This window comes from Lissotriton vulgaris, chromosome 10, assembly GCF_964263255.1.
Source record: "Lissotriton vulgaris chromosome 10, aLisVul1.2, whole genome shotgun sequence".
NCBI lineage: Eukaryota > Metazoa > Chordata > Amphibia > Caudata > Salamandridae > Lissotriton > Lissotriton vulgaris.
Genome location: NC_141698.1, coordinates 718,935,095 through 718,951,930, shown reverse-complemented (window position 1 = coordinate 718,951,930; position 16,836 = coordinate 718,935,095). Strand labels below are relative to the sequence as shown.

Genomic DNA, 16,836 nt, shown 5'->3' with positions numbered 1-16,836 from the left:
AAAAGTATACAGCGCACAAACTATAAGTGGAAATGTCATCACCTAGTGTATGGATTTTTTTATATTAAAATATTTGTTTCCACCGCAATTCAGAATTATCCCCCGCAGCCAGCATGATGTCACATAAATCCTCTCACTTTGAAGTCAGAGAAAGAAAAGTAAATACTAAGCTCCCTCGGAAGACAGAGCATGACATTTGACCTCTAACTCTGAATGCACAGCAAATGTGATAAGAACAAGATTTAAAGGCCAGTTTACATAAAGGGAGCGTTCTGAAGGATACTGCAAATAAGGTTTGAGCAAGGGAAGGGAAGAACTTGAGCTAGACAGCCTAAAACAAAGCCAGCAAATAAAAAGCAAGAAAATGTGAGTTACCAATCAAAAATCCAAAAGGTAAGCAACGGATGCAATGCATTTCCATGGAAGCTTTCAGAGTGTCCCCAAGATGTCATTAGAAAACCAGACAGCTATGCGGTCTGGTAGGCTTGGACCTAAAAATGGTCTCACATCAAACTGTACACACTAATTCACTGCAGGTAAGGAGATTGTATCTTCGTCCTCTTTTTATAAAACAGAGGCTGAACTAGTATGACAAATCACCTTTTTATCTATTTTTTTATGTATTTTTAAACTGTGCGATTTTGTTTATGGTTTTAATTGACTAATAAACTAACATTAATAATAATATAAAACAGAGAGTCAGACACTGCGGGATGCAATTTCCTTATGCTACCAGTTAGGATTTCGATATCTCATACATCTTTGCAGCTTAGAAGGCCACTAGACTTGGTTTCTGATCATCTCAGCCCTTTCCCTGAACTTAGGGCTTTGTAGACACTTTACTGAAATAATTATGGCCATTGTTTTATATTACTCTGAACGTAGTGTTTTTATACAGCATGATTTGCACATCTTGAGAGTGATTACTTGGATTTTAAGCCATCTACATTTCTTGTGTATGGGTACTGTGTTTTAAATTGAATGTTTTTTTTGTAAACTGAAAAAAGAAAGAAAGCAAATATGCAACCTGGAGTTTTGCTTCACATTGTGGACAAGAGAGTAACCAAAAACAAGCATTGGGAAAAGCCAATAGGTTTCACCTATGGGAGACCTATTGATGTTATCAATGTTTTTTAGACAGATTGCACAGCAATACGGTCTGCTGTGCAACATAGCTTAAAGTAAATAAACAAAAAGCGTATAACCCTGCCGGCGCTGACTGAGCAATAGTTCTTTTTTTGTTTACTTTAAGCCATTTTGCACGGTAGCTGCACTGCTCTTCAACATCTTTACAAAAACATCAACAAAGCGAAACAGCTTTCTGAGAGTTATTTAGGTTTGTTAATGCAGAGGGCAACAATGGACAGATGGGATAAGAGAGCACCGACAGTTTTGGGGGGGGGGGCAGGTGGGATGGAGCTATATTAAGAAGAAGGGGTGACACGGACTGCAGAGAAATATACTCTTCAAAAGTGCAGGTCCAAAACTTTAATTTTAAAAAAAAATGTAAAAAGTCCTTGCATATGAGCCAGCAGTCAGTGGAAAGATAATGGCTGCAGAGAGAAAACTGTGGTTGGTCCATGCTCCACAGAAGGGCCCGAAACTTGAAGCCCAGGAGAAGGCAGGAAGCCACTGATCAATAAGAAGCAAGGAAACAAGAGCGACATGCAAGCCAAACAATGGTAAGTAATGTTAAGAAAGTGGCGTGCTCTAAGCTCACTTTAATCTATTTTATGTTGCCAACAAAATTTTCAAGGACAGTACATGCACTGTTCAGGCGATACCTAAAAAGGGAAGAAAACACGTATAATGTGTAACAACCAGTCATATATTACTAAGAATGAAAGGTGTTACCTTCACGTTACACAGGTTTCTCTGCAATACGTGCAATAACCTACTCAAAAATGTTATCAGGGCATGAACCTCTGGCCTGCAGGTTAAATGCAGTGCCCTGCACAAGTCCCAATTAACCATTAAGTTATTTCAGAAGGGTGTAAACAATCAGATTACAATTGGATCTCTTTAGTGAGCGTATTGACCACCCGAACTAATGTATCAAAACCTGAGATTTACTACCTACAGGCTACAGAAACCTTGATCGTTCTTATATGCCATCTTAAACTACGGTTATATGTGGCAAAAAACCGAGAACTGAGTTTCGTTACACAAATAGGGGTCACATCTGAAAACACTGTCCATCACCTAATCCTGATGGTAAATGGTGCAATGTTTAGTTCTGACGTTTTACTAAAGTATCATAGAAGGGGTTTGAGGTAGCAGTATGTGAGTCACCAGAGCTTGCACTTATTTAAGCAGATTTCAGGTGAGGAATAATCCCACACCCCAACCGCAATAACAAAACGCTTCACCAAGTTACAATAACACAGCACAACAAAACAGAGGTACCACTGAACAAAGAATAGTAACACTTAAGCTACAAAGACATACTACACAATCAACACAACTACATAAAAAACCTAATACAACACACCTAAAATACACTGAAGCAACATTTCAGCAACTGCAAGACAACTCAACACAAAGACAGCTAAACACAATTAAAATATCACATCAACGCCCCAGCAGCAGAAACACACAAGAAAATAAAACAAACCACAATAAAACATGCCAATATAGTTGTGTTATTCTGATAGTTTGATTTGGTGTGTTATGGTAGATTTTTATCATGGTGCGTTGTTGTTTTGTGCTACAGTTAGGGTTGTGTTGCTTCTGTCCTGGTTTGTGTAAACTGCGCACAGGTTGTTGTGCAGCGCGAGAGCGCTGACAGTACGTGACGCGAGGCATGGTGCTGCTGCTATTCAACATGATTAGCCCCAGCTGACGCAGTCATCCCATGCACAGGCTCGGAGACCCTCGCTTTCTAAACACAGTAAAAAAACACTTCTGTCAGTTCGAGCTCCCTCAGAAGCAGCGCGCGGGCAATGCCTGCAGTTCACACTGGCCTGCCAGCAGCACAAACACCGACTGCCTTCTGCAGGACATAGCCTTCCTGTGGGAACACAACTGACTGAATGCAGGGTCATCCCGGTGTGAAGAGAACGCGAGCACCGACACAATAATAGAGATGCTTAAAACGTCCAGCCTGCGGTAGGAGTGGGCACTGACTGACAGCGTGGATTCGCCTGCCTGAGGAGGAAGGAATACGACCACTGGCAGCAACTCAGCCTGCATGGGTTCTTGGTCCAGACTCCAGGTATTGCCATCCTGTGGACCGCAGCATGACCACATTGCGAACTAAAAGATTCATCCAGCCTGGGAGCAGCCTGAGCGTCGACAGGGCTCCGTCCTGCCTGCCTGCCTGCCTGCCTGAGAGGCGGCACCTTGACACGAGCGTCCGCCCCAGGAGCCGCTCCGTGGCTGCCTGCCGCAGCCCTGCTGCCTCGCCGTGGAAATGCCGAGCCCGGCCAGCCCCACCTGGGCAGCCTCCCTCGGCCCCCACTCCCACCGACGCCGCAAACCGGCGTCTCCCCTGGCAACAGGCTTCCCAGGCAGGCACGTCTGGCTAGGTGTAGGGAAGGTGATGTCGTAAAACGACTGTCGTAAACCAGGTGCGGTGGTGGGAGGGGGAGAGGGGGCGGAGGGAAGGAGGGAGGTGACTCCGGCAGCATTTAGACACCAGCGAGAGGATCATGGCGGATGGCCCCAGGTGTAAGCGCAGAAAGCAGGCGAACCCCAGGCGGAATAACGGTGAGTGGGGTGACGGCCCGAGGGCGGCTGGGGGGCCCGGGGGTTACGCTGGGGGGCCTGGCCCGGCCAGAGTGAGGGAAAGTGAGTGTAAAGTGGCCGCTGCTCCGCAGTGCTGCCGCGGTACCGTTACCTGCTCCCTCTCCGCCTAGCGGCTGCTGCCTCCTCTGGACCGTTATGCATCTCATTAGCGCGGCGCTGACTCGGCCGCTCCCCGCGCGCCCCGCCGCAGCCCCAGACCACCCGAGCCCTGCCAGCCGCCCCCGGGGGGCGCAGCCCCAAACTTGTTACCTGTCACCCCGTGGGTGGGCAGTCCCTGCATCCACGGGGCCCCCGCTCGCCACACTTCACCGGCCTCATCGCAGTTCCTTACTCACCCCCGATCCCTTGTGGGGGCTCCCCATCCCCTGCCTGCCCCATTCTAACTTGTTACCTGAGTGACAGAAGTGAACTGAGTGGGGAGTGCGCCCCCCACCCCCCGGTAAAAAACAGACTGTTGCTTTGCTGCAGTGCCTGATGATTTATTATTTTCCGTTAGTCGTCACCACAGATTGTTGTAGTTATTTTCTCCCACGTGTTGCCTCTCCCCCAAACTGGACCCCCCACCCATTTAGCTGTGCCCCCTCCTCTCCCGTCAGTCATCCCCCGTGCGCATGTGATCGTGCAGACGTGTCCCCTTCGGGAGCCTTGCCCATTGTTGGGATGCTGTTTTGTGCGTTGAGGAGGTAGAGGGAAGGCGTGAAATGTGTCGGAGCCTCCTCCGCCCCCGCCTGTGTGAGGTACCTGTTTCTCTGTGGATGGGTGGGAACGCCTGTGCAGAAGGGGGCCCCTTTCGGCTCTCGGAACAACTGCTGCAGTCTATATAAGGAATACATTTACATTTCACAGACCGGAGTCTTTCGCTCGCTCTCTCTCCGACTGTACGTGGGTTATTTCTGAAATGAGTTCACAGATCGCAAGTCGGATGACTCGCCCCCCCCCCCCCCCCCCCGCTCTCTCGTGCTTTGTAATTAAAAGCTTTGCCCTCTGGTTGTGAATGCATATTCGGAGAATAGGTTGTTTGTCCGCTCTTCTTCTGGGGATGTCGGACGGAGGTTTTGTGTTCGCTTTTCCTGTCGTTTTTTTTAGGTTTTGTCTGGGATTTCCTGTCTCGGGTCAGATAGGAAGGGTTTGGAGCTTGTGCACCAAGATGTTTTTTTTCCTCTCTGTAATGGTACACGCCTGTGCTGACCTGGGATTTGACGCGTCCGGACAGTCATTAAGACTTGTAATGCATATTTTTCTACATACATTTGGGATACACTCCTGTGTATTTAGAAACTTCTGCCTGCTCTGCAAAGGATCTAACAAGTAGTTATCTCGCAGGCGTTTTGAATTGCCATCCATAGATATCGCGTTGAGTTTATTTGTTCAGGTTTGTGAAAGGTAAGTTGTTTAGTATACAAGTCAGCTTCTGTATTCCAAATGTTGACTGTCGGACCAAAGGGGGCTTTTCCTGCTGCTGACAGTATGCATGTGAGATGTGACCCTGATTGTTCTATTCTTCTCCCCCCCCCCCCCTTCCCCCCACGCACGTAAGCATATTTCACCTGGGCCAAAGCGCAGAAAAACATGATTTTTCTTTTTTGGAATAAATCCCGAGATTAGGAATATTGTGCTCCCGTCTGTAAACAGATTTGCCTAAAGCACTCTCTGAAAGCTGACATACACATTTGGGGGAGGGGGTGGGGGATTTTTTTTAATCGCTGCAGCAAACGGCAACTTTTGCAGGTAGGAAAAAAAGATGGTGTTTAGTTTCTTCTCCCTGTATGTCAGTCCCTCCGTCTTCAGCATTCGTTCTCCTGGGAGGAGTTTATTTACCACGCTGTCCTCCTCCATTCTGTGTGTTTATTATTAGAGATAAAAGAAATAACGGATTCGAGGCTTGTCAAGCGCACGGTCGCGACTGCAGCATGCGGAAGTCGAGGGGAAGCAAATGGTGTCTGTGATAACAACATTTTCAGGGACCGTCCGTCACCTTAGCAGTCTGAGGTACCCTGTTTGTTTTAAATCCATAGTTGGGACGTTTATAGGAAAGTGCTGAGCAGATCTACGGATGTATTTGTGAATCGAGTGTGTTACGCTTGGAGATGGGATTGTTTTTTTTTTTTTTTTTTTCTTCACTATGGAGTCTTAGTAGACCTGGGGAGGATACAGGCGTGCCCTGCCCTGAAATCCCTTTTTAGAAAGGACATCTGGTCTCCAAACCTTCAGTTTCTGTAACACTCTGGCGTGTTTCATATCGTTGACTCATGGGCTGCGGAATACCCGTGACTGCTAATAACGGAAATTCTGCACTCCAATTATTTCGAAACATTATGGTGGCCAATACATAAATCGCTGTGTGCTGGAGTTTGCCTTGGATGCTGATGTTGCATCTGGCCATCCGTAAGCCTCTTGAGAAGCGTTTGGCTCGTGCGCTGAATGAACTATTATATGCATTAGATTTTATGGTGATGCTGTGTTGGCCCTCTGGAGTGAAACTACTTACTTTAGTTACTACACCGTTATTTCTGTCTCCCTTCAGCAGGGGTGACAGCTTGTGCTTGGGGATGGCAGTCTTCAAAAAATACTATAGCAGTACTTGGGCAGAGGCGTGCTCTTACTTATGTCGCAGTGCTTTCACTGTAGTTTGTGAAAGAAGAGTGCTATATGCTTGCATGGGCGACCACTACCTGGGAGTAAATGTTTGTCCTTTGGGGATGATGTTTGTTTCGCCATCCAACATCGAACCATCGCCAGTAGTGCTAGAGGAAGTTCCAGTTGAGTAGAGAACACATTTGTACTGGCCCAATGGGATCTCGGGCCCAGTTTTAAGAGCTTAACAGAGAAGGGATGTTCTACTGCTTAAAAAAATTAAACTGCAATTACAACCGGTTTGAGTGTGCAACTGAAATATGTACCAGATTACCATTCACGTGCCCCCTTTTTCGTGAAGTAGTTTCTTCATGCCTTTGCAACGATCACCATGATGAGGTCAGAGCATACATTATTTTTGACGGGTTAAAAAGCCACACCTGTAGTCATGGGACCACCCGTTGGTGTAGTACTCAGCAGTGTCCTCGTGGGTTTCTTTCAGTATGGGAGGCTGGCGCACAGCGTGGATGAGTGGGTCTTGGTGAGAGACCACCTGTTCACAACCCATTTTTCTTTCTGAGGTAGTGTTATGTGACGTCAAGAGTGACAGGTGTCCTATCCTCGCAGCCCCCCTTCCTCCTGCGAGACCACTGCGAAAACTTCGCGTTAGGGGGCCTGCACCTTTAAAGACAATCTTCATGGTCATGGGGGCCAGCAGGGCTCCAGCCAGAATGCTGCGTGGCGGGACATGGCCCGTTCCTCCCCCACACCTCGTGAAGTGATGTGGCAGCTGAGCCTGACAGCACGAGCAGCAAACCGAGCCGGGCTGAGGCTAGAAATCCCCCCCGCCCAGTCATGGAACAGTAGCAGGGGAGGGAGGGCCTGGGCGGAGCACATGGCGCTGCTTGTGACGGCTGAGTGGGCAGCGCAGCTGACGGGCGGGGGCGCGCGTGACGCCCAAGGTGTGTAAAAGCGAAGGTATGCCTCGCTGCCGGGCGGGCGCCCAACTGTGAACTTCAAGGTGCTAACAACTGGCAGGATGTCAGGTGTTAGTGACGCGTGAAAGGCTGCATTCTTTGTCACCGCTCCCCCCCCACAGCCCCCTCCACCTCCCCCGGTGTCGGACTCTTTTCTTTTACTAGGTATCATGTTTTCGCTCCAGCTGTAATTCTAACTTGCAGTTGGGGAATAAAAGAATGTAGCCCAAGTTAGCATTCCCGGAGAATGAACCGGCAGATGTGGCCAGCTGTTAAGTCTTTGATTTAGTAGTATTTTTTTTAAATAGGACATTGTCTCAAATGTCGCTGATTATAAATTCTAATGCCTTTTGTGTGCTACTTTTCACACGTGTGGTTTATGATAGATTTTTTGTTTTTTTGTTTTTACCGCACGCTTGCTAACGGACTAGGGAGACTACATTTTACACAACACGTATTGTTCTTGGAAGGATGCCTCTCACAACATTTTGTTAATGGTTTTCCTAGCAAAAGTGTCAATGTGGTGCGTGTCTTGGACTTGCGTTCTCTAGACCAGCATATGATGTAAATATTTGGGAGAGGGAAATTAAGTGCCTCTAAAAATTACACTTAATTTCTTTATATATTAACTTGCAGTGGTTTCATGGGCCCCTAGTGAACTGAACTGAACTCCTAGGGGGCATCTAAACACAAAAAACAATGCTATTTATTGATGTGAGCTGTTACAGGCCGCTTCCAACTGTCTCAATTTGAACAGACAAGAGAACTCCGCTGCATGTGAAGATGAAGGAATTGCTCATTTCTGGTGTAGTGAGAACTCTAGAATAGGAACCCAGAATACTTTCTCAGAGTTGGCAAGTGGACCACCTAACCTCTACCACTAGCACGTGGATGTGCACCAGCAAAGGGACCTCAAACTCGAGGTCTCCTTTACTTTCTTTTAATGCATTCCAGTATGTTAGTTTCCATAGAGGTCAGTCTGTTATTAACATGGATTAGCTGTGTTTAGTACCTCCTATTAATCTTGGCCATGACAGCACAGGCTCTACAAACTTCTTGTGGCCGAAGCCTCCCCCCGCTGTTCTTTGATGGACTTGGTTCCAAAAATTGTGGGCATTTTTTGTTTGACTTTTCTACTGGAATTAGCCCACACTTTTTTTTTTAATGTAATTAATGAACCTGACATAGAATACTCTTTACAGACGTTCATCTATGTTGCTGTTTCTTAGTTGGTGCATTATAATACTATTTTTCACAGTAGCTTTTTCTGTGGCACTGGGATTTGAATGCAAACTAAGAATGGGCATTCAAGCTATTACTGTCTTAGCTTTTCGTTGACAGCTGTGATTCAGAGATTACGACTAATAACATTTTGGTAATTTTGAGAATACGAACTGATGGACTAAGTTAAACATGGTGAAAAGCATTCACTTTCTGCCTTACTTCAAAATAATACTTTCAGGCCTGCATTAACAAAAAAAAAATCAAATTTACCCTGGGGCTAAGCACCCAAGGGAGGATTCCAAGCAGAGTGCTTAGGTGCCTCCTTTCCAAACCAAGGTTGAGGATGGCATTTGATGAAGCAGTACTTTTTTACATTTTTATTCAAAAGGTGTGGGTGGATGCAAGGATGGTGTTCAATTTCGACTTAATTGTATAGAGTAAAAAACGAATGTCACTGTTGGTACATGCAAAACTGCTTCAGAGATGAGTCTTTATGTATGACCCTTGTACTAAGCTTGGAGCATTCGTTTATTCTTTCACTGAAGTGTACCTGGAAAATTCTTTCACTGAAGTGTACCTGGAAAATTTGAATATTTATGAGCAAGGATGAAACAAAAATTACCCGGTTAGGCTGCTATAAAGGATGTGGGTTAAGGAAGAGTTGTGTGGTAACTCAAGTTACCAGCTTGGACAGTTACCCATTAAGGGTGATATTAACCTCCTTTATCGTATTGGACAGAACACCTCAAATGAAGATTGTGCAGTCTTCACCTAAAGTTTTTGAGAACCATCACAAGATCATATGGGCACTGGCAGTAGTTTCCTTTACGACTTGAGCATGTTGTGGTGTTTCAGCTGTAGTTCAAAGTTAGACTTTTATGTTGTTCACTGCCCTTTTTTAGGTTTCGCCTAAACTTGAAAGGGACTTGCATACCACATCTTTCCTGATTTCTTATTGGTTCCTGTGCGTGCCTCTTCCGCCATTTCTATTGGCTGTAGCATATTTTCCTGCATTTACCATTGCTTGTATCTACTTTACTTCTCTTAACAGTTTTTCGACGGCGGGAAACTCATAACATCCGCTTTGGTCGAACTATATTTTCATAAAGTTTTTGCCTTTTACTATTGCAGCATATTGTTCAACAATTTATCACCCAAAGAGACTACATGATTTGCATAGAATCACACCATGTTGCGATGTGCCGCCTAGACTCGAACTGGGATCCTCCGCGTTCGAGTCAGCAGTTCTGGCCGCTGTGCCACATCTGTCCACTCCCATGTTATTCATGCACCCTTCATCCATGCTTTCATTCTGCCAGACGATGATTGATGAAAACTGTTTGTTTATTACATGGGCGAAACCGATGCATTACCAATGCTTGTTTTGACATGCCACTGTCCTCTATTGTTTACTCACATGGAGAATTTCGTTTATGCTTTGTCGCTGCAGTGTTTGTACATTGTTCTTGACCTTTTTTAGGAAAGGCCAAACTGTGGATTATCAGGGGTTAAATCTTCAAGTATAGCCTATATTGCAGATGGTTCTTTATTAACTGGGTAACTTTAGTCACGTGTGCATGTGTGTTTTTTTAAAATTATTTTCCTTTCTCTGCCCATATGTTTAGGAGCGTTGTTTTGAAGCTTTATCATGGAAGTACAAACAGACCCCAAATATGGTACAAATGTTATGCGAGCATTAGTAAAGCCAGTACGTCTTGCCTATGTGAGAGCAATTGGCTTTGCCAATGTCTCAGCTGTGTTGTACAGCGGTATGCTGCTGTTCAGCCTGTCTAAAAGCTAGTGGCGTGATGTAGAGGAGAGTAGGATAGGGTGGAGTAGTGTAGAATAATAGTTGTGGATGTAATTAACTAATGAGTCAATAGACGGCAGATGGGTTGAAGGCAACATAAATAAGAAGCCATATGCCTGTGTTAAAAGATGTAGGAAAGCACGCTGCACATCCAGGAATAATTGGGAAATACTTATTTAATAAAAAAAAATGTGCTTTGCAGAAAGATGAGGAAGCAGAACAGATGTACTTGATCCGTGCTCCAGGGTGGAGCTAGCGCAAGTAATTAAGGGACATATACAGGAGCTAAGCTATTGAAAAATTGCAAATGAAAGTGACAAAAAAACTATTGGTATGCTGTGGGTGGGTTGTAAGCCCACTGAATTGTAAACATGTCTTGCAGTCCAGTGCATATCCTGTGTAGGTGAGACCTTAAAAATAAAAACAAGACCCCATCACGTTTCTGTTTTACATAATTCATACACCACCCTAATCTTTTGGGTAGTTTGTAACATGCATGCACCTGGTGCCTTGTTTATGTCTGGGCTAAGTGGAGTTTTGTCTGCTGAAGGTGACACGTGGGTCAGAGTAACTAATCAAACTGTAATACTTTACCTGAAGTGTCAAGTGCTTGTTATTTAATAACTGCGTTCTTGATATTACTTGAATATCTTGCTTTAAATATAGACATTTGACCATCCTATAGGAGCAGAGAGTTAGATTGATATGCCATTTGCTTAGAAAACATATGACCCTAAATGAGGGTACAGAACATTTTTTTTTCTTTTGCATGTGTTATTGAAGAATTTGAGGTTAAAAGTAAAAAAGGCAAAGGCGGGGTTCATGGAAGCGATCACTGAAAACTGTTCAATATAAAATGTACCAAAAACACACACAATGGTGCATGAATGAGTCTGTGGTTGTAAGGATTTGTGCATGCCTTACTTGACAGGGAAACCTGTGCAGGGAAGACGGCAATCTGATGCGAACACTGAAGGAGATTAATGAAAAATGATCACGAAATACTGTACATACACATTATTTATACTGTATTTAGATACAACAGCCATTTGTGACGTCGCAAATAATTATGCAATAGTACAGTTCTCTACTTATCTATGTTACGCACCAGGTATTCATGCATAAGTAAAATTCAAAAAGACCAAGGCAGCAGACCAGGTCAAGCACTCCAGATCCTATAGTTCTGAATTTAGGGTGGTGCAAACTACTTCCTACACCTGCTACCAATAAGTGTATGAATCAGAGAGATGAAAACATAAAATGGAAGGTGCACACAATTAAAGTCAAAAAAGGCAGTAATGTATTAAATATCTTCTTCTTTATTTAGTAGTATTCATTGGACATAGGCACAGCCAACGCGTTTCGTTCCATTTGCCTTTAAGGAACTTCGTCAGGGCAAAAAGAGTATAGTTCAGTGCTGTCAACAAAATTGGACAAAGATGTGAGGATCAAAAGATTGGCTACCAATAGTGGGTCAAAGTCGTATGACCTGTAGAGACGGTGTCCTCACTAAGTGAGATAGGTCCAGTTGGAATCCTAAGGTAGACTCCCAAGTTCGCCAAGGCTGACTGGTATTGAGTGTAGGATCAGATGATGAGTACAGTTGAATTATAGCTCCACGGGAAGTCTATTGGTTCCCGTGGGGAATTTTTCTATATTCCTCTTGACTCAGTTCTCCGGGAAAGGCCGAATGTAAAGGCGATACCGCTACCAATCTGAAGAGTAGTACGGTGTTCGTGGCATTAACCACTGAGCACCTGTATTAGGGTGCTTATCTCCCGCAATCCGCTTTCTCGTGGCGTCCATTTGTGACGTCGCAAATAATTATGCAATAGTACAGTTCTCTACTTTTCTATGTTACGCACCAGGCATTCATGCATAAGTAGAGTGCTCTCAGTGGTTTTTATAGGTTATGCAGTTGCAGTCACACTTTTACATTGCTTTGTCAACATACTGCAAGGTTATGTTCATAGCGAGTCTTGTGTGTTTACAGCACTTGGCGAGTGAAAGCATGTGGAACGCCTTAGGCATACGCAATACTGTGGAAGGAACACAATATGGTTGAATACATCTCGGTATAATTGGGTCATCGTAATTGTGCTTTTTTTTTAATTCTAAAAGGTGTCAAGCAAATCAGTTTTTAAAATAAATCCAGTTATGTGAAGTTTAATTTGCACAATATTTAGATCGTGTTTAAAGATTTGACATTTTTCTGGGAGACTCCAATCCGAACTTGTGTTTGTACATTGAATGTTGCGCTGTGTTTCTTTGTACATTGAATGTTGCGCTGTGTGTGTGTGTGTGTATCATTTTCGTTTTGTTGTGATTTTTATTTGTCTATGGGTGGGTTCATGTACGCATACTCTTGTGTGTATGTAGATGTATACTCTTTTTATGTACATCAAAGTGAGGTTAGACATTTGAGAGAGAAGGTAAGGACTGAGGGCTTTCGAAAGTAGAAAGGCTATAAGGGAAATAGTTGGATCTAGGGATTAAACTGTGTAGGAAGCTGGGGGAGGACAGTAGGGGGAGGATGGAGATTTGGTGCTTTCTTTAAGATGTGCCTCTCCACCTAACGCTTCTCTATTCTGGGCCATGGGAGAAGACCGGTGGGAGAGCAAAATGCAAAACTGCATGCCCCGGACTAGGGGGCACTGCTAATGGGATTGGCCACATGGCAGGAGATTGGGTTGTACAGCAGTGGTAGATGCTCCTCCTTTGTGCTGAGCTTCCAGAGCTCGTGAAATCTGTCTTCCTGGTGGGAATCATGGGTGAAGGGCTGTGGTGGCCCGAGGCAGCTGTGGTCACGCCAAGCTTGATGTTTTAAAACATCTGAGCAAGAGTCAGGCGACCTCTTTTACTATCTATCCACAGCCCCCTTCCTATTTGCCAGTTCTGGCTCTTGTGCCTTTGAACTCTTATTTTACCACCCGCTCTGATCTGATTTTGGGTATTAGAGGAGTTGTCTGTGGGTGTATTTGAAAATTTTGGACGGGGTGGGTTCTTGGTTGTCAGTAATGCTGCTACTCCTCGTACAGTTTATTGATTCACACCTTACAGAGATTTTGTAGCTTTAATGCTTGGCCTGGGGTGGGTGCTTAAGAACCTGCTTGTGGCCTTATCAGTAAGTGGGTGCTCCATTTTGTGGCCCCTTGGGTTGGGAGAGATGAGGTCTGCTCCGGGGAGGTTACGTTATTGTACATATGCCTAGGCTCATCTTTTAAAATGGTGACTGGGATCAGCTATTCTGGTGGAACATTCGGTCTCAGCGGGGCCCAAATTGATTTTTGAGGTGCAGAGCTAACCTGGAGAGGATGCCGGCCTTGAGCCCACTCTAAAAGTCATCGAAGACTCTAGGTTATTAAAATTGTACATATCAACACGCATGAGTAAAGGAACAGGATCCTTTGTTGATGATCATGACGCACCTACAGGTCAGTTACTTGATTATTTCTTCCTCCTTTTAACTTGTATATCCATAATATAACAGGTCAACTCATTTTAGTTTCGAAGATTCTACCTCACTAGGGAAACTAGAATGGATGTACTGCAATTAAACACCACGTTTCTCCCCACACACCCTGAGACTGTGGGCAGGGGCTTAGATCAATCAGAACTGTACCTCCTCACAGGGAAAACATTTGGAACCCTATGAGTGTGCAGTGACCTAGCCAAGTCAAACTACTGCAACTGCCATTTACCATATGCCAGATTACTACTTGCAATTCAAGCCATGGAATCATCAGAGAAAAATAAAACTGCCAATTCTGTGGTGTGCATATTCATCTTCACGTTAAGAGACCTTTCAAGCAGATAGGTATGCAAGTGGAGAAGGGAATACAATGGGCGAGATTCAGCAGCCACTCCTTATCCAACATCAAGCTCCGATAAAGATGGTTTTATTTTAAAAATCGGGGTGCAAACCAAGCTTCAGGTCAACAGAACACAAGCAGACAGCTACATCATCACTGAAGGCAACCTGAATGACAAATCCCTAGTCCCAATCGGTGCTGCTGATTTTTACTACAAAATTAAAACTTATCTATGGTATCTACGGGGCCTATCATTAAATGTTTACTAAAGTCAATATTCAAGACAATGTTTGTAATATCACATGATGTAACTCGGGCATTATAAACATGAGACAGTGGGATGTGAGAAAACAGAGGCGAAGAAGCACTCTGGCACAGAAGTGATACAGGAGAGTTGAAAAGACCAGTTCTTGTATCAACATTCTACATGATAGAGATATAGATCTCTATCATTCTCCCTGTATATTTAATATGTCCTAACAGCAAACATTTCAAATTGTTGTCTTTGTTGTGAGGGAAAAGATAGTAGCCCCATTGGCTAACAGTTACCGGCTGACCTCTCAGCCTGGCTAACTTCTGAATGAGGCTACTAAAATGGGTACTTCAGGGCATCAAATTAATTGTGGCATTTAACCCGACTTGATCAAGACTAATTTAATTTCACTCTCGAGGAAAGGCAACTTTTAGAAAGTTTACCCGATGGCTGCAGAAAACACATTTCATAGTATTGCTTCTTAGAATGAATTTTTACATGTAATAAAGGTGGACAACCTGCTAGAAGCACAGGCCAGAGGGAGCATTTTGTGGTCGTCTTGTCCTGTAAGCATTTGCTTGTGATCTTACACACTAACCAGCATTGAATTTTTTTTTGTTGGAAATTTGAGTAAAGGCCCCTTCTGCCTGTATCGTGGTGTAACAATGGTCCTTATAGAAGCATTTAGAACAATTGAATAAATATAGACTATAATAGTAAGTACTATATTGCATGGTGTCCAGCCAGACACATAGTTTAATCAATTAAAGGTTTCAACATTTTAAGAGCAACCAACGATAAAGTGGAATACTATCCTGCATCCAGTACATAAGAACAAATAAACATTAGGATTTTCAGGCACAAGAAAAGGAAGCTTCAAGTAAATGGATATACAAAACAAGCTATCCTAAATAGTTATCACAACAATAAAACACAATGGTTGTCTGCGTGAAACTATTCCATAGTTCGACCACGTTTCGATCCCTTTAAAAGAATAATGGGATCATCATCATCAGGACTGTTGAATTTATATGCCTGATTATTACCAAGCTGCCTGTGGAGAAAAAGCGGGGGGAAAAAGCCAGAAGGGACACGTTTGTAGGAGAAGGAAGATAAAGCTTGTTTGAAATTTTCATATTGGAACCAGGCCATGCACTGAAGGAAGAGGTTTGAGGCCTTGTACTCTATGTTTGTGAATCATGCGTGGAAACATGGAAGATGTGAATATTATGGAATGTATCTACGGGTAGAGTACCAAAAGGCTAAGCAATTGACCTTGTGTATGCCGCCAAATACTGAGGGGTGAAAAACCGGGCGAAACCATTATTACACGACTGCGTGCGTGGTAGTGATACCTGAGAGATGGTGAAGTGGCTACAGTTTGGCTGGGTGGTATTGGATTATTACAAGTAATTGATATAGATGTACAGATTTTTTTCTTCTGCCGCAAAGTGTTTGTGTTTGACGTATTTTACTTTTGTATTTATCAAATATTAAAAAATCTACTTCATGCCTCTGGAAGAAAGTGAGCCGAAATTTGTTGTATTTGTGGCAGTAGCATATTGACATGACCAAGTGTACAGTGGAACCAAGTTATGGCAGTTATTGACTTAATCCAAGGAGGTGTATGCAGTCTTGTGGTTGGCAGCCAATAAAAAGGCTCCATTTGAGTAAAAGATTCCTTTCTTTCTGGATAGAATGTGAACTTTGGTTCATCCCGAAGCTGAATACTTCATTTCTACATCGTTTTAGTATCTTTGAACCTTAAGAGCTATCCATGTGGCTTCATTTTGTTATTTACATTTCATATTTCTACCTGGGGAGTGGAGTGAAGCTTTGCAGTTGGTCATCGCATAAGGCAACAATAACATTTCATGATGCATAACTAAATTCAGCATTGACTGTGTGCTGGGAATTTCCTTGGGGGCAGGTATCGTTTTTGTTGCACATCGTCCTATATACATATTAGACGTCTTATCTACATATCAAAGGATGCGATTAGTATTAGTCATCTTAGAAGTGGGTTGTAAAAGATGTACATGTTTTGTTTTTTTGTCCTAGAGGCTAGTAAATTATTTTTTTCAAAGTTTATTTGCGTTTAATAGTTTCTTACCAGAACAAAACTCTAAACGTGCACATTCTTAGCAGCTGGAGCATCAATACAATTTCAGTGTGCAGTTACCACCCTGTTAAATGTCCTCTCCTTTAAAATGTGCAGCAGCCTCCTGGCCTCACTACGAACACTAACTTAATATAGTTAAAAATAAAGTTCACAGCCCACTTCAGCATTGTGACTCAAAATGAAGAGCTAACGTGAACCATCCCTCGTGCAGGTGTAGTGTGAAGAAAATCTGGCTTTACTGTACTACTCCTCAATAAGTGCCATGTTACCTCCTGTTGGGGGGAGGGTGGGGCTCTCCCACTACAACTGAAATAATT

At 43.7% G+C, this 16,836-nt stretch overlaps 1 protein-coding gene across 3 annotated transcripts in view; it reads left to right on the top strand.

The window, feature by feature from the left end:
* The first annotated feature begins 2,846 nt into the window (after positions 1–2,846).
* Positions 2,847–16,836, top strand: part of ZEB1 (zinc finger E-box binding homeobox 1) — a 427,369-nt gene continuing 413,379 nt past the window's right edge. For 2 of the 3 annotated variants that reach the window (XM_086941556.1, XM_086941555.1), the window contains exon 1: positions 3,585–3,708. In XM_086941556.1, coding sequence (XP_086797682.1) covers positions 3,651–3,708 — 58 coding nt within the window. In that variant the 5' untranslated portion in view covers positions 3,585–3,650. Of the gene's footprint in view, positions 3,215–3,584; positions 3,709–16,836 lie in introns of those variants that run through there. The other variant, XM_086941557.1, reaches the window with a different exon arrangement.